At 60.0% G+C, this 19,987-nt stretch overlaps 10 protein-coding genes across 10 annotated transcripts; 6 read left to right on the forward strand and 4 right to left on the reverse strand.

The window, feature by feature from the left end:
* Positions 1 to 102: 102 nt before the first annotated feature.
* On the forward strand, positions 103 to 1,881 carry CAS5 (Zinc finger, C2H2 type; the record flags this gene model as incomplete). The annotated part of the gene is made up of 1 exon (XM_056208055.1): positions 103 to 1,881. One exon carries the CDS (start codon positions 103 to 105, stop codon positions 1,879 to 1,881), a length of 1,779 nt encoding a protein of 592 aa, XP_056064030.1.
* Positions 1,882 to 2,143: 262 nt separating this feature from the next.
* UBP6 (ubiquitinyl hydrolase 1) lies at positions 2,144 to 3,734 on the reverse strand (the record flags this gene model as incomplete). The annotated part of the gene is made up of 3 exons (XM_056208056.1): positions 2,144 to 3,379; positions 3,406 to 3,663; positions 3,690 to 3,734. 3 exons carry the CDS (start codon positions 3,732 to 3,734, stop codon positions 2,144 to 2,146), a joined length of 1,539 nt encoding a protein of 512 aa, XP_056064031.1.
* Positions 3,735 to 3,837: 103 nt separating this feature from the next.
* Positions 3,838 to 5,820, forward strand: NOC2 (Nucleolar Complex 2 protein; the record flags this gene model as incomplete). Its single annotated transcript, XM_056208057.1, has 1 exon — positions 3,838 to 5,820. One exon carries the CDS (start codon positions 3,838 to 3,840, stop codon positions 5,818 to 5,820), a length of 1,983 nt encoding a protein of 660 aa, XP_056064032.1.
* Positions 5,821 to 6,143: 323 nt separating this feature from the next.
* On the reverse strand, positions 6,144 to 8,801 carry MVES1_003240 (uncharacterized protein; the record flags this gene model as incomplete). Its single annotated transcript, XM_056208058.1, has 1 exon — positions 6,144 to 8,801. One exon carries the CDS (start codon positions 8,799 to 8,801, stop codon positions 6,144 to 6,146), a length of 2,658 nt encoding a protein of 885 aa, XP_056064033.1.
* Positions 8,802 to 8,965: 164 nt separating this feature from the next.
* On the forward strand, positions 8,966 to 9,793 carry MVES1_003241 (uncharacterized protein; the record flags this gene model as incomplete). The annotated part of the gene is made up of 1 exon (XM_056208059.1): positions 8,966 to 9,793. The coding sequence occupies one exon, from the start codon at positions 8,966 to 8,968 to the stop codon at positions 9,791 to 9,793; it is 828 nt and encodes a 275-aa protein (XP_056064034.1).
* Positions 9,794 to 9,881: 88 nt separating this feature from the next.
* On the reverse strand, positions 9,882 to 12,260 carry MVES1_003242 (uncharacterized protein; the record flags this gene model as incomplete). The annotated part of the gene is made up of 1 exon (XM_056208060.1): positions 9,882 to 12,260. The coding sequence occupies one exon, from the start codon at positions 12,258 to 12,260 to the stop codon at positions 9,882 to 9,884; it is 2,379 nt and encodes a 792-aa protein (XP_056064035.1).
* A 78-nt stretch (positions 12,261 to 12,338) lies between these two features.
* On the forward strand, positions 12,339 to 13,825 carry SEN54 (tRNA-splicing endonuclease subunit sen54; the record flags this gene model as incomplete). Its single annotated transcript, XM_056208061.1, has 2 exons — positions 12,339 to 13,161; positions 13,194 to 13,825. 2 exons carry the CDS (start codon positions 12,339 to 12,341, stop codon positions 13,823 to 13,825), a joined length of 1,455 nt encoding a protein of 484 aa, XP_056064036.1.
* A 65-nt stretch (positions 13,826 to 13,890) lies between these two features.
* On the forward strand, positions 13,891 to 15,785 carry MNS1 (mannosyl-oligosaccharide 1,2-alpha-mannosidase; the record flags this gene model as incomplete). Its single annotated transcript, XM_056208062.1, has 3 exons — positions 13,891 to 15,332; positions 15,369 to 15,617; positions 15,644 to 15,785. The coding sequence occupies 3 exons, from the start codon at positions 13,891 to 13,893 to the stop codon at positions 15,783 to 15,785; spliced, it is 1,833 nt and encodes a 610-aa protein (XP_056064037.1).
* A 74-nt stretch (positions 15,786 to 15,859) lies between these two features.
* On the forward strand, positions 15,860 to 19,024 carry MVES1_003245 (uncharacterized protein; the record flags this gene model as incomplete). The annotated part of the gene is made up of 1 exon (XM_056208063.1): positions 15,860 to 19,024. One exon carries the CDS (start codon positions 15,860 to 15,862, stop codon positions 19,022 to 19,024), a length of 3,165 nt encoding a protein of 1,054 aa, XP_056064038.1.
* A 53-nt stretch (positions 19,025 to 19,077) lies between these two features.
* MVES1_003246 (uncharacterized protein) lies at positions 19,078 to 19,914 on the reverse strand (the record flags this gene model as incomplete). The annotated part of the gene is made up of 1 exon (XM_056208064.1): positions 19,078 to 19,914. One exon carries the CDS (start codon positions 19,912 to 19,914, stop codon positions 19,078 to 19,080), a length of 837 nt encoding a protein of 278 aa, XP_056064039.1.
* Positions 19,915 to 19,987: the final 73 nt, after the last annotated feature.

Genomic DNA, 19,987 nt, shown 5'->3' on the forward strand with positions numbered 1-19,987 from the left:
GCTTCTTGAACTGTGCCGATTGCGGGCACATTGTAGGACAGCTTACTACCATACCGGCTCGTGCCATCTGTAGCGCAGGCGTTCAGGTGTGCATCGTGCGGCATGCCGTCGAGTCCCGGCATGATGAAGCCGCACCATGACCCACTCCTCTACTTCCAGCCCGGCAGGTCCATATCCGGCAGCTATCTCACCGATACGGCGGCACAGACGCCGCCCATGCGCGACCCTTATATGATCCCTTTGCTTCTGCATCTCGGGCTGGACTCGGTCGACGCGGAGGAGCAGTACGCGCTGGACGCCGACTCGTCACCGCAAGACGCAGACACCAGCACCGACGGCCCCATGCTCTTCCGTGAGCTCCGCCCCGGCATGGAAGATCCCACGTGGGGCGAGTCGGATCTGTTCAGCGCCGAGCTGGACGGGCCCGTGTCGGGCCTTTCCCTCGACACGCCGTCGCAGCACACGAGCCCCGCAAAAGAGGGGCTGCCCTCGGACCTGTCTGCACACCCGTCCCTGCTTGGCTCGCCTGTGCCGCGCACACCGATCAGGCAGCGCACCCCGCCGCCATCTGCAACGACGCCCCCGCAACCACTGCTTGTATCGCCGGACGATAAGACGCCCGTGCCCAGCGACAGCGCGCTGCTCTTTGAGCTTGGCCCGCATTCCCTCCCTCCCATGACCCCGACTGCATCGCAGGCCACGCCGACATCGCGTGGCGCTTTTTTCCCGACGCACCGCTCCGGCGCGAGTATCAGCTCGACCATGTCGAACTCCACGCCCGAGTACGGCTCTGCACCGAGCATCGCGAGCTCGGCAGATCTGCGGTCCCCAAACTTTCCCATCGATCACCTCTCTATGTCGCCCCACCGCATGCCCACAAGCCTCAGCGGAAACGACATGCACACGCTTATGCACCAGCAGTTTTCTCCGCAGCAGCATTTTTTACGCTCGGGATCCATGGTGCTGGGCGAGCCGTTCAGCACGCCTGAGCAGTATACCACGTCTTTGGGCAACACACCATCGATGCCGAACTTGGCTTTGTACGGCGAGGCATTCCACGGCAAGTCGATGTCGCGGATCAACTCAGCACCGCCCGTGCACGCTCAACTGCCGTGGGGACCGCACGAACTCTACAATGACCCGGTGAATACCTCGCCTAGCGCTGCAGGACGCACCTTGCCTTTGAGCTCGATTGCACTCGCGCGCAAACAGTACACTCCATATGCCAAGGCGCACGGCGCGATCCTCTACGGCTCTCCGTCAGAAATCGATGGCTGCTTTTCCCCTACGATGCCCTCGTCCAAGAGCATGAATGCGATCTCTTCCCCAGAAAACATGTCGCCCGTACCCGTCGATGCGCGGCGCGCCTCGCTCATCTCGCACAGCGTCAGCATGCCGGGCGACCAGATGGCGGCGATGCTCGAGTACGATGCTGTGCAGCCGCCGTCACAGCGCATCGTACGCACACGTGTGGGTGCCGCACCGCCGCTAGTAGTGAGCTCGGCAGACAAAATGCATGTATGCCACTGCGGGCGGCGCTTTAAGCGCATGGAGCACCTCAAGCGCCACAATCGCACACACACCCAAGAGCGTCCACACAGGTGCCCGGTCGAAAATTGTGCCAAGAGTTTTGGGCGCTCGGATAACTTGGCACAGCACATCAAGACGCACTACAAGGGAACTCCCAGTGCGCTTGGGAGATCGCGTTTGCATGCGTTTCCTAGCGATACTCAGGAACGCGCGCAGGCGCAGGCGCAACAGCGGGAAGCGCTGGGCACGCCTGCATCGGCTGCGTCGGTATCGGCAGCTTCAGCGGCGGCCGCGGCGGCTGCCTCGGCGTCTGCATCGGCTCGGACCGATGCGCCGAAGCAGTCTGCCTAGTTCGCAAGGTGCCATGGGCACTGCCTCACGTCCTCTTTGCATTTTATATTTTTATTTTCAGTGTAGAACGGTTACGGTTTCATAGCTCTGCAGTCCAACAAATGTGCGGGTGTAAGGAAATGCGGATTGGGTGCCGTGCAGCGCTGTGCCATCCATTGCTTGGGCCGCTACGGAACGCGTCGGGGGTGTGCAGCTTTGCACACGCCTATTTTCGCAGTGATACGGGCAGGTCGTCTACGCATCTACAAACAGGTTGCTGCCCTCAGTGGCCCTCGCTCGCTCCGCCCATTGTCTTGGCGCGGTACAACAAGATATAGGCAACCGAATCCTCGCCTCCACCATACAGCGACTGGATCTTTTCCGTATCGACAATGGATGCGTTCTCGTCGTCAAACTTGTACCACGCATTCGACGGAACTTGCTGCGTCTTCCCATCGTCTTTGCGCACCCACGAAATGTAATGGCCCGCATCGGCAGCCGCGCCTTTGTGTGTAACAATGCCTGCAAGCTCGTACAGGCCAGTGGCGTTGCAGCCCGTATCGGCGCGCAGGTCGGGATCGATTGCCTGTTCAATCTCCTGCAGCTCCTTGGCCCGCAGCGCCTCTTCTTCCTTGTCGCTGGGCACATTGCCGTCCTGGCGCGCGGTGAACGGCGCACTCTCGTCCGTGGGCCCGGCTGTGTGCGTCTTGGCGCGCTTGCGAACTCTGGCGCGCTCCTCGCGCTCTTTGGCAGTGGCCCTGTACGCACGGCTGGCAGGCAGCATGCGCTCCTTGAGCTCGTCTGTGGCAAACACGCTCGCATCAAGTTCCACGGGAAACTTGACCTTGCGCATGATCTTGGTCTTTTTATTGATATCGCGGCGCCAATAGAACCGGACAAAGTGCACCGCCAGGTACATGGGCAAACGCGCAATTCTGCTCTGCTCGTTGTACACTGCGGTGCGGCCCAGCTGTGTGGAATGCTTCTCAATCTTTTGCGTGAGGGTATCCAGGATGCCGGCGCTCATGTCGTTGGTGCTGCTCGAGATGTTGCATTGGAGCATGAGAAACGGCTCCTCGCTCACGCTGCGCTCCTCCTCCGCCGTCTCGGCCAAGGAACGCGTGGTGGCCATGTGCCCGGTGAGGAACCGCGGAACAAATCGGTCCTTGCCGTCGGGGCCAGCAAGGTACGTCCCGAGCGCATTCACAATCCGGATCCACACTTCTTCCGCATCTTGCTGTGCGTAGCCACCGCCTTCGGCCATCTCGGCAAACTGCGGCGCGACATTGCGCAGCATGGTTACAAAAAGGAGCGGAGGAAAAGGACGCTGCGCCTTGGCCAAGTCGCGGAACAAGTCGCGCAAGGATGCAGTGAGTTTTGCGTCGCCGTCCTGCGCGCCGATGCTCCCGGCATAGGCCGTGAGCGCGTCGTGCAGCTCCGGGATGCACCGCAGGACTTGCAGGGTCGAGTTCAAATAGCACGTATTCCCAAGGTTGGTGAGCCCCACCTTGTTGTGCGTCTGTGGTCAGTACGATTCGCACGTACCGCTTCCGCGAGTTCGTCCTCCTTCATGTCCTCCAGGAAGTGCACAGGTTTGGCAGGAGCCTTGGGAAGATCGCCTGCTGCACCGAGCACCATAAACTGCTGTCCCGCACGGATCGCAAGCTTGCTCAATGGCGTGTCGTCTTTCAACAGCCCGCCTTTGACCATCACTTTTTGGCGCTCCACAGGCACGTGCGTCTTTTCAAATACACACTGCTTGAATGCGGCACCGTCTGCATCGGCATCGATATCGATATCGTACTATGATTAGTCGCGTGCACACGCACCGTCTGGCCATTGTGCTTCACCTTGATAGGGACGCGGCTGCTCATTTCGCCTATGGACGTGGATGCAAACAATGCGCGCACGCGCACGGCCTTGTTCGGCCGAGCAGAAAATTTTGTGCTCCGCGCAGCACCGTGCTGGACAGCGACGATGGCGAAAGCGGCGAAGCGGACAAAAAAGTTTATCAAGAACAAGCTGGATACGACGCTCGAGCAGCGGCGCACGCAGAAGAAAAAGGCTGTGCATTTCAAAGAGAATAAGGCGCGCAAAGAGCGACGCGGCCACCGCGATGCAGAAGAAGAGGACGGAGACGAGGAGGAAGAAGAGGACAAGGATGGTGGGATGAGTGTCGACGCGTTCCTCCAGGGCGGATTTCACGAGGAGATGGATGAGGAGGACGAGGACGAGGACGAGGACGAGGGCGCTGACGATATGCTCGACGCGATGGAAGACGTTTCCGACGAAGAAGACCACGCGCAGGACCTCGAAAAACTCGCGGAAAACGACCCCGAGTTCTACCGGTACTTGCAAGAAAATGATAAAAATTTGCTTAATTTCGGCAGCGACGATGAAGAGATGGGAGAGGAAGATGCGCCGGCGGGCGACGACGACGACGACGACGACGAAAATGAGCAGCAGATTCCTGTGGTCACAGCGGCCATGCTCCAGACGTGGCAGCGCGCCATACTCAAGCACCACTCGCTGCGTGCTCTCCGCCGCATTCTGCTTGCATACCGCGCGGCAGTATTCATGGGCGATGAGCACGTCCACCTCGCATACCGCGTGCTGGACGGCGACGTTTTCTCCAGCGTCGTTATGGCCGCGCTCAAATACACGCCGATGGCTCTGCAGCATCACATCCCCACAAAGCGCGCCGCCGAAGGCCGTTTCAAGGTGCCGACACACACTAAGAAATGGAGCTTGCTTGTGCGCCCCGTGCGTAGCTACTTTTTAAGCACCGTTCAGCTGCTGCGCACACTTTCTGATCCGACGATGGTGTACGCAGCGCTGACCGAGTCGGCTAAAATGGTGCCGTATTTGCACCACGACCGCCGTGTGATGCGCGACTATGTCAAGGTGCTCCTCCAGCTCTGGTCCACCGCCACCGACCGCGTCAGGCTTGCGGCATTCTCGTGCCTGTACCTCGTCACGGCGTCGGCATTCGACGAAGAAATGATCGACTTTTGTCTCAAGTCGACGTACCACGCTTTTGTGCGCAGCTCTAAACTTACCACGCCCCACACGATGCCCAACATTGTGCTGATGAAAAACACCGCGTGCGAGCTGTTTGCCTTGCACCCCGAGGCGTCATACCAGCAAGCGTTTGGCTTTATTCGCCAGCTGGCCATTTCGCTGCGCAACTGCCTCAAGATCAAGACCAAAGAGCAGTACCAAGCAGTGCTCAATTGGCCCTATATCCACTGCCTTGATTTCTGGTCGCTCGCCCTCGCGCATACGTGCGCCGAGGCAGAGAGCAACATGCGCCCGCTCATCTATCCCCTCGTCCAAGTTGCGCTTGGTGTCGCGCGGCTTGTGCCGATCTCGCGCTACTTTCCCCTGCGTCTGCACGTCGTGCAGACGATGCAGCGTCTTGTGCAGTGCACCGGCGTGTACATTCCACTCGCCCCGCTCATGCTCGAGGTGTTTGACAGCCCCGAGTTCCAGCGGAAGCCCAAAGGCGCGACGCTGAAGCCCCTCGATCTGGAGACGACACTGCGTGCGCCGCAGGCGTACGTGCGCACAAAGGTCTATGCCGACCAGCTCGCGGACGCGTATGCTTTTGCCCTGCTCGAGTTTCTCGCGTCCCAAGCGCTGAATATTGCTTTTCCTGAGATGGTCATCCCCGTCGCCGTTCAGCTGCGCCGCTTGCTCAAGTCGGGCACGAGTGCACGACTGCACGAGTGCGTCAAGCCGGTGCTCGACAAGGTCCAGCAGAACACGACGTGGATCGAGCAGAAGCGGAGCACGGTGGAGTTTGCCCCGCAGGACCACGGCGCCGTGGACAATTTTTTGCGCGATACGACGCAAGAGGCGCCGCTTGCAAGTGCCCTGAGACTGGCGCGTAAAGTGCGCGAACAGAAACGCAAGCTGCTCGAACAGACGACACATGTCGTTGGGGATGACGAGGAATAGACACGTAGCAGACTAGCACGGTGGCGCTCGGCGCTGGAGATTCGGTGGGCACAGACAGTATGCGAGCTGCGTTGGGTCAGCATATGCGAGCTGCGTTGGGTCAGCATATGCGAGCTGCGTTGGGTCAGCATATGCGAGCTGCGTTGGGTCAGCATATGCGAGCTGCGTTGGGTCAGCATATGCGAGCTGCGTTGGGTCAGCATATGCGAGCTGCGTTGGGTCAGCATATGCGAGCTGCGTTGGGCACAGCATACAGTATGCATGCGCTAGCTTCGCCTCCTACACAAGCCTATCCGACCACCACCTACTTCAGCAAGCTCTATCTACAGTGTATTTGACTCGTGCTCGGCCAGCGAGAGCGCAAGCGCCAAGCGCAGCTCGTCATCCTCCTCCTCGTCTTCCAGACTCCAGCTCGGTGGCTGGCTCGCAAGGGCCGCTGCCGTTTGGCTCGACAAACCCGCACCGTCGTGCCGCGCGAGCGCAGTGCCTTGCCGAGCATCGACAGAGCGCAATGCAGGACTGCTCCGCGCCCACGCCCCCAGACTCGGCGTTTTGCTACTCTGCTGCGCCATGCCCGGCCAGTCGGCAGGACTTGCCATGGGTGACATGGAATTGCAGGAACCAACCGAGCCCTGCGACGCGGTACTGGGAGTAAGGCGCGCAGAGCGCGGAATGGAAACGGTGCGCAGCTTGCTCGCCCCCTCGCCATCGGTTGTGCTCGCGGCCTTCCCTGCCTGCTGCAGCATATCCCACGCGCGTGTAGATGTGTTTGGCGAGGCTGCAAGCGCGCTCAGTGTCGGCGAGCGCAGCAGCACAGCATCCGCCATGCCGTCGTGCATGTCGGGCTCGCCGTACATCAGGTCGCTGGCAAACTCGTCGGTGAGTGCCGTCTGCTCCGCTTCTTCGCGACTGAGCATGAGCGCATAGTCCAGCGCGGTGTCTTCATCGAGCCGCCCTTGCAGCTTCGAATGCGCCATGCGCTGCTGCGCCGCAATGGCACCGCGCTCTTTTTCCTCGGCCTCCAGAATCTCCTGCTCTTCCTGCGCGGCTCTGTCCAGTGCCTTGCGCATTTGCAAGCGCTGCGTTGGGCGTCCGTGGCGCGGCGCTGCCGTCGCGCGCTTGGCCGGCACGTCTGCATCGGCCGCATGCTGCGTCCGCCAGGCAAGGACTTGTGGCCCAATCGCCGCGACAAACAGCTCGTCGTGCGCGACGATTTGGTTCACGCGGAAGCGCGCGGCATGCTCGGCACCAAGGCTGCCATTCGCCAGCAAGCGCGCGGGCTGTCGTCGTGCGGTGCGTTCATTGAATACGCGGACAAGGGTGCCGGTAAGTGTGTCAAACGCCTTGATCGTCCCGTCCTCTGTTCCTGCGAAAAGCAGCGCGGGCGTGCTATAGAGTGCGGTGATGGCATTGTGGTGGCCGTCGAGGACCAGCGCAGGGAGGGCCTGTGCGTCGCAGTGCACGCTGTGCTCCTCGAGCAGCCATGCATCGTCCAGCGGCGCTTGGGCATCCCATTCCCAAACACCGATGCCGCCCGAGGCGGTGCCTGCGCATACAAAACTGCGCTCTTGGAAACGCGTGGAGCGGCGCTGGCTTGCGAGAGGCGGCGAAGCACGCGCGTCAAAGTTGCAGTGCACCGAGGTGATTTGCGAGATGGACGGGGCTCCAAAGACGGTGGTGTGCACAGCGCGAGAAGCGGGCGTGAGGGTATGCCGTAAAAAGAAGCGTGCGTGGGTATAGTGGACAAGGAGGGAGATGTGCTCCTTCGTCGCGTCGTACGTATCCAAGACCAAGCTGCTGATCCTCGGCGCGTCGGCTGCCTGTGTGCTGGCGAAGGGCGCAGGAGCAATGGTGATGCACTGGACATGCGACTCGACGGGGGGACGGCCATGAATGGCGTGTGCGGCGAGCGCTTTGGTCGGTATGTGCGCCCATACCAACACAGCACCGGAACGCGTGCCGGCCGCAAGAATTCCGTCTGCGGAGCGGTAGGCAAGACGGTCCATCGTGCCCAGCGGCTCGTCGCTGGACGGAACGGCGCCGCGCCACAAGGCGGCGTCGTGCTTTGGATGCCACAGCACGACTGTCCCGTCCGCAGACGCGGTGGCAAACGTCAATGCGGCGTCTCCAGACTGCTGCCGCACACTTTCCCCGCCAATAGGGAATGCAATGGCAGATACAGGCGCGCGGTGCGCTTCCTGGCGTGGAAAGGTGCGGTGCTGGAATGTGCCCCGCGCGTTTTGTCCTCGCCAATCGATCGCAGTGAGGCCCACATCGCCGCAGCGCTGGCCCCATACGACATAGCTCGCGAGTGGATCGGCAGCGAGCGCTGTGCACGGCGGACTATGGTCCATATTCGGCTGGCCGTTGGGCGCCGTGGTTGCAAATCCGCGCGCATGGAGAAACTCTTTCGCGACCTTGCCGGTAAACGCGTTCGAGCGCGATGCAAGGCTACATTCATACGAGAGGCTCAGCACGAAGCGGTGCGATGCGGAAAGCGCGAGTGCATCGAGCGTGGCAATGCGTGGATCTGTCAAGATGACCGAGGTGCGTGATTTGCGCCAGCGGCGGAGAATCGCGACGCGCGACGCAAATTCAGCGCGCCACGACGCCGGATCCAGGCGGCGGAGAGCAGGAGCAATGCGCAGGCTCGTCGCACCAGGGACGCCTTGGTGTATAGACGCTGCGATCTTGTCTTCGCGCTCCTCGAGGCCAAAGGTGATGGAGAATGCGGTGCGCCAAGTAATGTCAAGCTGGACAACGGCGTGCCATGACCTGCAGGTTGCTGCACATCGCGCAAGAGTGCGTGGATCGAGGAATGCAAAGATTCGCGCGAGCGTCTCGGGCGCAAGCTCGGCTATGCATGGGTCTGTGCGGGCGTGCGAGGCAGGTTGGGCGGCGCTAGCGGGTACGTTAGATGTAGCGCATGGCTGAGAGGTGACGTGTGTGCTGGAGGATGCTTGGTGTGGCAGTACGGTCATACAAGTGCCGTTCGCGTGGAGAGCACTGCACGTCGAGCGCAGCGTTGTTGGAGGGCAAGGCGCAACGCGTCGTGCGGCACCGTCTGCAGGGCCTAGTGGGAGGGATAACACGCACGCAACGCACGGGCCAATCGCTGGCAAGCTGTGCCTCCACACCTTTTCCCATGGCCGACGCTACCAAACGCGCGAAAAAAGCGGCCAAGTTCCGTGCGCGAAGCAAGGGTGATGCGGTGCAGGGTGATGAGGACGTTGGTGTGGAGGATGCAGTGGAGCAGGTACGCGATCAAGTAGAGGCTCCCGTGCGCGTGTCCGAGGAGCGCGCGGAGCAAGATCCAGTAGCGCGTACGAAGCGCAAGAAAACCGCCTCCGCATCGACCAAGACCACATTTTCCGAGGATGGAGCAGCACACGAGGCTCCGGCAGAGCCGACCGTGCCGAAACTAGAGCACAAGTACATTGTGTTTGTCGGCAACATGCCATTCAATGTCACAAAAGAGATGCTGGCCAAGCATCTCGGGGATACGTGCGGCGAAACGCCAAGCGTGCGTTTACTGACCAAGCGCGCAGACCCCAAAGCGCTAGAGGGCCTTTCGAATTCAAAAAAGAAATCAATTGCCAAGGGAAAGGCACAAAACCCCTGCGCGCCTGTGTCGCGTGGATGTGCATTTGCAGAGTTCGGCAGTGCCACGGCGCTGCAAAAGGCGCTGCGGTTCCACCACTCCATGTTCCACGGGCGCCAGATCAATGTAGAGCTTACTGCGGGTGGCGGTGGGAAAGGCGAGCAGCGCCAGGCCAAGATCAAGTCAAAGAATGCCGAGCTGGAAAAGGAGCGGCGCAAGCACTTTGAGAAGCATGTGAAGCCAGAGGCCGACGCACACAAACGCAAGCTTGCCGACGCGCCGACAGCGCACTGGGAAAAGACCGACAAGGATGCTGCCCCTGCAAAGCGCGCCAAGTTTGTCAGCGGTGCAAATGCGGTGCGTCTGGGGTAGCGCAGGAGGAGCGGCGCTGGGCATGGCTCCATGCCCCGTCCGCGCGTCTTGCTTGTCATTCAATATTACATTATCCATACGTATACTATCATGCCAGCGCATCGAGACTCTCCGGGAGCCATAGACTCGGCAAGCGGCTCGTGAGCGATGGCTGCTTGTATTGCTCGTCGTCTACGTGCAAGAGGCCCGGATGGCTCCACGAAAGCGGCGGATCGTGCGTGGGAGGCGTCCGCGGCCCTGCGCGTGTGCTTGTGACATCGCTTTGCTGCTCCGTCACACTCTCGTGCTCCTCTGCCATGTAGATATCATACAAATTAAGATGCGAAGTCAGCGGTGCATAGTTGCGGTGCAGCGCCACGAGGTACCATGCCGTAATGCCCAGCAGCGGCAAGACTAGCAGACTAGTCACCACCTGCTTGCGCACAGAAAAGAGCGAGAGCTGAAAGATTTGGAAAAGCAAAAGCGCCCACACACACCGGTGAATCGCGAGCGGCCATGCAGATCCGTGTGAATCGTACGGCTTCTCCATCACGTTCAGCAGCTCGTACTTGAGCACAATGTACGCGACGCCAAAGTAAAGTGCGCCAAACAGGACAATCAAGGGGCTCACAATGCTGTACAGGATAGACAAGGTAAAGATCAGCAGCGCTTGTGGGTACAGCGTCGCGACTGGCATGCCGCGCGCATATCCGCCATGGATCCGCCCGCGCGGCGTGGAGGCGTAAAAGAGCTTGTGCAGGAACCGCATCGCAATGGTAGGCAGCTCGACCAGCTGGAACGGCTGGATCGTGAGCCCCTGGAAAATCACGTAGGAGAGCGAGAATTGACGGGCAACAGGGAGCGATTGCGCGAGCTTATCCATCATGCGCATAGGGCTCTCGGCAAGTCCTTTCAGCGTTTCCCACGCATTCGTAAATGCAAACACAAACACAACGGAAAACAAGAGATACAAGTAGTAGCGGCTCATGACGCGGTGGTCGATATTGGAGCGCGAGCTGATCCGCTCGTGGTACGTCGAGTACTCCATCGCGATGGGGACGAGCGCGTTGATCAGAATCAAGAGCAAGGTCGGCAGGGATTTCTGCACAAATGCACGCAGCCGCACGTCTTGGTCCATCATATTGGCGAGCCAGGGCAGCACGGCACGAATGGAGCGCATGTTGACGAGCGCGGCGAGCAATGCGCCGATCGACAGCGTCGCGGTGAGAAGCACACCCATCATGAGCGTGAGAGTGACTTTGCGCACACGCTTGCCCCAGAAATTCGGCTCCAAATTTACCCAGATAATGTCGCGCGGCTCGCAGGCTGGCTGGGTAATGCATGTGCCGGGGCGCGGGTAGTGGACTACTTGGCTCGCAATCTCGGCGTGCGCGGCCGTGCGGAAGGTGACAAAAGCAGTGTGCATTGCGGTGAAAGTATCGCGGCGCAGGGCATGCACGGCACGGTCCAGCTGGTTGAACTGGTAGGAAAGCTGATCGATGGCGTCCACGCGCGCACCAAAGGGGTTTCGCGTATGCGCAAATGTCGGGCGTTTCCTTTTCGCGACAATGTGGGTGCCGACGCGTGGAGCACCGCCGGGCACAGCAGGCTGGTCCACACGCGAGGTCTGCTGTAGGAGCATGGCGCGATTGTAGTTCTTTGCCTCGGCAGGATCGCCGAGCCAGCCAGCCCATGCACGCTCGAGGCGCTGGAGCACTTCGAGTCGCTGTGCAAGCAGTGCATCAAGCCGCGTCGTGTCCTGGACAACAGTGGCGTGTGCAATAGGCATGTGCAGCTCGTCAAAGTACGTCGCCAAGCTGGAGCTTGTCATCAAATGCCGCGGGAGGTGCGAGACCTTGACCGTGCGCTCCGCCTCGCTGCGCAGCTGGACACTTGCATGGCCCTGTACAAACCCGATATACACTGCATACGTGCGCCACAAGACGTGCAGCGCTAGGAGCGTGTAGAGGTAGGTACTAACCAGCTGCGTATTCTCGTAGAGAATGTCGCGGGTCAGGTGCACGGCGCGCACAGGATGCGGCGCAAGGGCCGCATGTTGTGGATGAACCTCCTCGCCGGGACTCACTCCGTCAATCCACCCGTTCGTATAGTAATGGACGGGGATCAGCACAACCACGGTCCAGATGCTGATCATGGCCAGGTAGCGGAAGATCATCTTGAAAAAGAGCAGCGCAACCGCCGCATCAATGCCGACATTCAGCAGAACACTCCTGTCGGGGTACACGAGGGTCGGCATGATCCAGCCGAAAATACTTTTCCGCAGCCGCTGGTACGGCATCGTTGGGCTTTGCTGCGGATGGCGTGCTTGGTAAATCGACGGGTACCGCCGCTTCCACACGCCAAACGCCAGCACGGATAAAATGCCAAGCGTGAGCGAAAACAGGATCTGCTGCTGCAGCCATGGCCCCTCAAAGGTACGCCCGGTCGGCCCGGGAATCTCGGGCGATGTGCTGTTCAGCGACGCCATCGTACCGTGTGGAGAATGGCCGCTGCGACGGTGCGCTTTCCTGATAGCTTAGTCAGCAGTAGCGCTTTTTTCACCATCATGGCAGCACAGGCCAATGCGCCGCATCCCGAGTCGGAGGAGGAGGAGGAGGAGGATATGCCGGACTACCGCGTGCTTGCGTCGATAGCGCAAAAGTACAAGACCGGATCGCTCGCAGAAGCGCCGATCATCCCGAAACGCGGCGAGAAAGACTTTGAGCCGACCGGGTTCGGCGGGCAGAGCAAAGTGCTTGCACAGAGCCGCGACGCACTTTTCCACGCGCTCAGCGCTCGCCATGCACACTCGAGCAAGACGCTAAGCACCGCGACGTGGGACCCTGTGTTTATGCGCGCATTTGTGCATACACAGCGCGGCCAGTCGTGTTCAAGTATGGGCTCGACAGTGCGTCGTGCCGTGGGCGACAACGTCGTTGGGTGCCTGGAGCTGTACCCCGAAGAGGCAGTATATCTGGTCGAGCGTGGTGCATTGGACTGCCGTTTCACTGCTACGCCAGGCGTAGTCCCTGACGAGGCGCGTTTCGCAGCGTGCATCCCAGTGAGCGTCGAGCAAGCGTATGCACAAATGCTTGGCAACGACGGGGCGAGCCCTGCGCGATACCAAATCTACGCATATCTGAAACGTCTTGGGTATATTGTGCAGCGCGCCACGCTTGTGGATGGACTTCGTGCGTCGTTTGCACAGAATCCCGCTACATTGCCCGCACGAGCGCGCTCGTTGCGTGCGAAATTCTGTGCGCTGCTCGTCTATGTGCTCGGCTATCTTGCCGTGCCATTGCGATACATGCTTCGTATCCTCCGTATTCGCATGCGCATGCGTGCGGCGCCCCGTGGTCTTTTGGGCATCTCGGCACACGATACGTACGGTACGTTTTTTTTTTCAGGCGACTCATTACAGATACCATATTCGATGCGCTCCAAATCGTGCGTGCGGATCATGATCAGCGCACGCACCCTGCCGCACATGACCCTGCACTTGCGCCATTCTTTTATGCGTGGCGTCCAGCGACGCAGTTCAAGCGCACAAGGCCGCCCCCGCCCGAGTTCCGTATCTGCGTCGTGGAGACGAACGAGCACCCGATGCTCTCTTTGTGTGATTTCGACGTGCTTTTTTCCCACATTCCTCTCTCGGTCGCCGCGCCGGGCGCGCCCACTACCGTGGCTGCGACGGAAGAAGAGCGCGAGATGCTCTCGATCCGCGAGCAGAACAGGAAAGCGTACGGAAAACAAAAGCAGGCTTCGGTGCGGCATGGGCGCACAAGGCCGCCAGGCGTACACACGACTACCTTTGGAAAGCTTGTATCGCGGTTTGCATGGCTCGTGCGTCTGCTTGTAGCGGCACTGCGCCGCTGGGGCATTTTTCGCGCAGCGCCGCCGCAGCGCAAGACGCCGTTCAATGTATACCTCCCGCTCAAGGCGGGCCGGCGCAATGTCGTGGTCGCAATTGTAGATCAAGGGACCATGTCTCTCTTGCGCTTTGGCGAGGCCGAGTTCAAGCGCTGGCGCCTCGCTGGCGCGCCTGTGCGCTAAGACATCCGTAGCATGGTAGCAAGCACCCCATGTGGAGGCTCGCGCCGAGCATTTCTCCCACTACCATGGCAAACGCTAAAACGTCGCGCAGCGCCGACACGGCCGCGCGGCCACGCCCTTTTAGCCGGCGCTTGTTCTGGCTTGGATTTGGAGTACCTCTTGCTGCATTTACAGGCTGGCACTTGTACCGGTACACAGGCAGCGTGCAGCTGCAGCGAGCGACGGAGCGCGTTGCAGATGTGCTGCCAGAAGACCTTGACACGGAGCGTGTGCCCATGGTCGAATTTCCTATTCCCGAGGAGCGCGCACTTCCAAGCGAACCGCTACGTAAGGCAGACCCCGCCCGGCGCGACGCGGTCCTTGAGGCGTTTGATCAATCGTGGAATGCATACGCAACCAATGCATGGGGCGATGACGAATACCATCCGCTCTCGCGCTCTGGCAGCAATCTGCTGGGGCCGCGCGAGAACAAGGTCGGGTACACGATCGTTGATACACTCGATTCTCTGATCCTGATGCACCGTGCCGATGCGTACGCCAAAGCGCGCGATTGGATCCGCGACGAACTGCACTGGGACGTCGACGGGCGGCTCAACGTGTTTGAGACCACGATCCGGCTCCTCGGCGGCCTATTGTCCGCGTCTGCGCTTATGAAGAACCCGCCGCCAGGCGCACTGCCCGCGTCCGTAGTAGATGCCGAGCTTTTCCTTGCCAAAGCCGAGGCGCTCGGCCAGCGTCTGCTCCCTGCTTTTGACACGCCTTCGGGGATCCCAAAGCGCGAAGTGAATTTGCGTACGGGCGAATCATTTTTCGACACAGACAACCAGAATGCAAGCAGTCTTGCGGAGGCGACCACGATCCAGCTCGAATTCAAGTACCTGGCGCACCTCACCGGGAACAAGAAGTTTTGGGATGTTGCTGAGCGCCCAATGTACCATGCCCGTATCGCCTCCGAGAAGCCCAATGCGGGTATTCTGCCCATCTTTATGCAGCCGCAAACCGGCCAATTTTTCCTTGCTGAGATCCGGCTTGGGTCGCGCGGCGATTCCTACTACGAGTACCTTGTCAAGCAGTACCTGCAAACGAACCGCACCGAGCATGTATACCGCGCCATGTACGAGCACGCGTTCGATTGGATCAAGACGTCGCTGCTTGAGCATGGCAGGCGCACCGAGCCCCCCCTGCTCTTCACCGTCGAGCTTTTTCCGCGGGGCGTGAGTGTGGACGACTTTGAGTGGACGAGGCTGCAAAAACAGGATCACCTGGTCTGTTTCCTGGGCGGCGCAATGATGCTCGGCGCTGCCGCATCGTCGGGTCCGATTGTGCCGCCGATTGCTTCACCACGCAAATCCGCCGCGGAGATCGAGGACTGGGACGTGGGCTACGAAATTACAAGGACGTGTGTGTATACGTACGCCGAAACGGCGACGGGCCTCGCCAGCGAGATTGTGCTTTTCCGCGACCCTGTAGACTCGTTCGAGGGTACGCGCGAGTTCGTGATTAAGCGGTACGCTTCTCCCTTTTAGAAAAATACTGACCCCAGCCGCAAACCCCAATACGAGGGCGAGCAAGTCGAGCCGCTAATTGACGCGCGCAATATTTTGCGGCCAGAAACGGTCGAGTCGCTTTATGTCGGCTTCCAGCTCACCGGCGACCCTATCTACCGCGAGTGGGGATGGCACATTTTTGAATCCTTCCGCACGCACTGCCAAGTCGATGGCGGCGCCGGAGGATATGCGGGCATCGACGATGTGGATGCTGCGAACCCAAAACTGATCGACCGTATGGAGACGTACGTACGAGCCATACTCACCCCAGTTTCTGGCTCTCTGAGACTCTCAAGTACCTCTACCTGCTGTTCTCCGACCGCGACACTCTACAGCCGACTGAGTGGGTGCTTAACACGGAAGCACACCCCCTCCCTGTCTTCACGCCAACATTTCCCACATCGCTCACGTAGCAGCCATAGCAATGTGTTTAGTCAGCGTTTGTCCCGCAACGGCGGTATGCGTTTCTCCGCATTGTGCTGCAACGATGGGCGCAGCAGTGGACATGCTCGCTGGGGCGGAGCGTGATGCACTGCTGAACGGTACGGATAATGATACTGTGGTGAATTTCCAGACGCTCGCTGAGCTGCGCGAGAGCGTGGAGAAGCTGGAAAGAGAACTCGTTATTGAGCGGCCCATGCATCCGCTCAGCGGACGCATCATTCACGTCACGCACGGCCTCCCTTTTACGATCGAGTCCCGCGCTGAGGTAGAATATAGGGAGAGAAAAGAGCAGCAGATGGCTGCGCGCGATATGGTGGCTCTCATGGCGCAGCGCGCCAGGGCGCGGCGCCGCAAGCAATCCTCGCTCGCAGCGGAAAGGATGCGCGAGCAGGCCCAGTATGAAATCCATAAACAGCACTCGAACAGAAAGCACAGGGAAAGCAGCGGCTCCGGATCGCGGTGTCTGTGCGGGACGAATTCGCTTGTGGCGATGCGCAGCGAGCTGCTGGACTCGGAAGATTTGGAGGTAAAGCTCCTCGAGAACCAAGAGCGCTCGCAGCGTCGCGCAGGACGGCGCGCATGGATGACGACCGAGGCAGTTGCTGACTCGGACGCGTCGGAGGAAGACAAGTTCAGCCCGGTGGGCTCGCGCCGCAGCTCGCGACACCGCGCCAGTGTCTCGAGCCTGAGCACCGTCACCTCTGCATTTACCGACGCACTAACCGGTTTGTCCGACCAGCCGAGCCCCAAGACGCCCGATGAGCCCCCACGACGACCCCCTTGGTGTCTCTCGCTGAACAATGAGCACGTTGCTCTGAACAGCGCAATTTTCAGTCTCTGCGAGACGCACATGCAGACGTACATTGGCTGGCCCGGCAATGTCCAATTTGCCGCCAGTGCATGCAACGACGAGCGCACTGACCCAAGCGAGACGACGCTGGTGGAGCGCCAAGAGATCGACCAGGTGCTTGCGTCGCTGCAAGACCGCAGCGCGTGGGCGCTGCACGAAAATTCGCTAGAGATTGTCGCGCCCGCGCGCGAGGCGCACCGGAACGGGATCAAGTTTGTTCCCGCGTGGCTTGACCGGCGTGCCGCGCATGCGCACTACGAGGGTTACTGCAAGTCGACCCTCTGGTCCTTGTTCCACTACTTGTTATGGCGCGACGACACGGAGCGGTCCAAGTGGGACCTCAAGAGTTGGGATGCGTACGTCAAGGTCAATAAAACGTTTGCCGACCACGTCGTTGCCGAATACCAAGCGGGCGATATAGTCTGGGTGCACGACTACCACCTCCTCCTCGTTCCCCACCTGGTGCGCCAAAAAATACACAACGCCCACGTCGGTCTCTTTATCCACAGCGCTTTTCCGAGCAGCGAGTTTTTCCGGTGCTTGCCGCAGCGGCGCGAGGTGCTGGAAGGAATGCTCGGTGCTGACCTTGTCTGCTTCCAAAACCATGCCTACGCACGCCATTTTATCTCGAGCTGCGTGCGGATCCTTGGCTATGAGGTGCAGGGCTCCAGTATCGAGTCGCTCAATGGGCGCGTCACACACGTCGCATACAATCCCATCGGGATCGACGTGGAGCGCGTCGAGCACTTTCTCGGCGCGCCGGGCGTCGCGCCCAAGATTGCCCAGCTGCGTGAGCTGTACGCGGAAAAGCGGATCATTATCGGCTGTGATAAGCTCGATGTGGTGCGCGGCGTGATCCAGAAACTAGAAGCGTTTTACGACTTGCTCAAGTACTTTCCCGAGTGGCGCGAAAAGGTCGTCTTGATCCAGATCACCATCCCTGCGCTGAACAGCTCGGCCAAGCTCGAGCGGCAAGTGGCCGAGCTTGTGAACCAGATCAATGGCGACTTTGGCTCCCTCAGTTTCACCCCTGTGCAGCACTACCACCAGGTGATTGAGCGCGACGAGTATTATGCGCTCCTGTCTGTCGCCGATCTCGCACTGGTCACGTCTGTGCGCGATGGAATGAACACCATGTCGATGGAGTACATTGTCTGCCAGGACCGCAGCAAGCAGGGCGCCCTGATTCTCAGTGAGTTTACCGGCACGGCGGGGCGACTTTTTGCCGCCATACAAATTAATCCCTGGGACATTGACGGTGTCGCTGCAGCCATCGATCACGGCTTGCGTCTCGCGCCCTCAGAGCGCGAATACCGGCATGCCGAGTGCCATAAACAAGTCTTGGCGCAGACTTCACACACGTGGGCGCTGACGACGGTGCAGCAAATGCTGCTCCGACTGCGCTACCGTTACTCGGCGCACTCCACGCCGGAACTTGACTGCCGTGCGATGATGGCGTGCTTTGTGCCTGCAGGGCGCAGGCTGCTTCTGTTAGACTATGACGGGACGCTCACGCCCATCGTCAAGGACCCGGACAGCGCCGTGCCGTCGCGCGCGCTGCTGGATGCGCTGCGCATCCTGTCCGAGGACCCGCGCAACATTATCTACATCATCTCTGGGCGCGACGAAAACTTTTTGAGCAAGCATTTCGGCGCGCTGCCCCGCATTGGGCTTTCTGCGGAGCATGGCAGCTATTTCCGAGAGCACGGCTTGGACGAGCAATGGCAGAACCTCTCGTCGGAGCTGGACATGTCGTGGAAACCCGACGTCCTCGCCGTGTTCCGCTATTATACCGACCGCACGATTGGGAGCATGATCGAAGAGAAGAAGAGTTCTATTGTGTGGCATTACAGGAACGCGGATCCGGATTTCGGGTCTTTCCAGGCAAAAGACTGCCAGGCATTGCTTGCGAATATCCTCGCGCAGAACGATATGCAGGTCGAGGTCGTGGTTGGGAAGAAGAATTTAGAGGTGCGCCCGCTAGCGATCAACAAGGGCGAGATTGTGCACCGGATTCTCTACGCGAATCCAGACACGCAGTTTGTCTTTTGTGCGGGCGACGACAAAACCGACGAGGACATGTTTCGCTTCCTCTCCAGTCTCACGCCCGACCATCCAAGCACCAAGATCGAGGATGCGCCGTTTTGTGGAAAAGAAAGCGTCGTCGTGACGCAGCCTGCGCCACTAAACAAGGCACAGCCGCGGAATTTGCCTGCAAAGCGCATCTGCTCGCGCAGAGAACAAATGTATACCACGACCGTCGGGCCAAACTCCAAGCAGACACTCGCGAACTGGCATGTACAGGATGTAAGCGATGTGATCCGCGCGCTCACAGGGATGGCCAGCGCCGAGACCTAGCGCCGGCGTATGCCACATGCAAAGGAAGCAGTGTCGTTTGTGCACGCATGCGTCTATCTTAGACAACCTGCGCAGTGGACCTGAACGCCCACCGCTGCATGCCACGCAAACTGTGCCCTGATATCCTCCAGAGAAATGGATCCACGCGCCTGGAAGTACATCAGCGAGTACGTTCTTCCGTGGAATTTGCCGAGCCTTGGATCGCCAGAGAGTACCTGGACGACGAACGCGTTTCCCACAGGGAAGAATACAATGGCAAAGTTGCGAAACGCAGTGGCAAGGTAGGGATACAGGGGAATGAGCACCTCGTCGCCCGGCGCAACATGCTTCTCTACATACTCCCAGTACCCGTCCTTGGTTCGGATAGACTGCCTGCCGTGGACGCCGCGATGGATGTCCTGTGGATTGTACGGCACTACCGACACGATACCGCACTCCATAAACGCCTTGTCGCTCAGTATGCATTTCCGGTAGTGGGCCGCGACTTGCTGGACGCGCGCACGCGCCAGGGTAGACGCCGGCAAATACATATCCCGCATCCAGTACACTTGCAGCTTGGGCAGCGGATCGCCACGAGAAATACAGCTCGGCATGGCGAGCAAGGCACGCGGCCGTCCATCTCGCACTTGTCCGTACACGAATCCCGCCGCCGGCACGCCAAATGGAAATGGCGGGAGGTCGCCAGGGTGCTCAATGTAGAGCTGGCCTACTTCCAGCGCGTCGTACACTCGACAGCGCACATAGTATAGCAAAATCGCCCACCGCTTCTTGTCCATCCGGTGAAAGCGGCACGCGGGAAGCTCAAGGATGAGCTGCCCCGCAGGGCAGCGCACGGTAAACATTTGCGGCCCAGCCTCCGCACTCGCTTCTTTTCCAGTGCTTTTCGCCATCACGGGTGGCGTCGTGGAGAAGAGGGGGACGTGGCGCACGACACAAGACGTGCATGGATCCGCTCTTGACAGG

Source organism: Malassezia vespertilionis, chromosome 6, assembly GCF_029542925.1.
Source record: "Malassezia vespertilionis chromosome 6, complete sequence".
NCBI classification, from domain to species: Eukaryota; Fungi; Basidiomycota; class Malasseziomycetes; order Malasseziales; family Malasseziaceae; genus Malassezia; species Malassezia vespertilionis.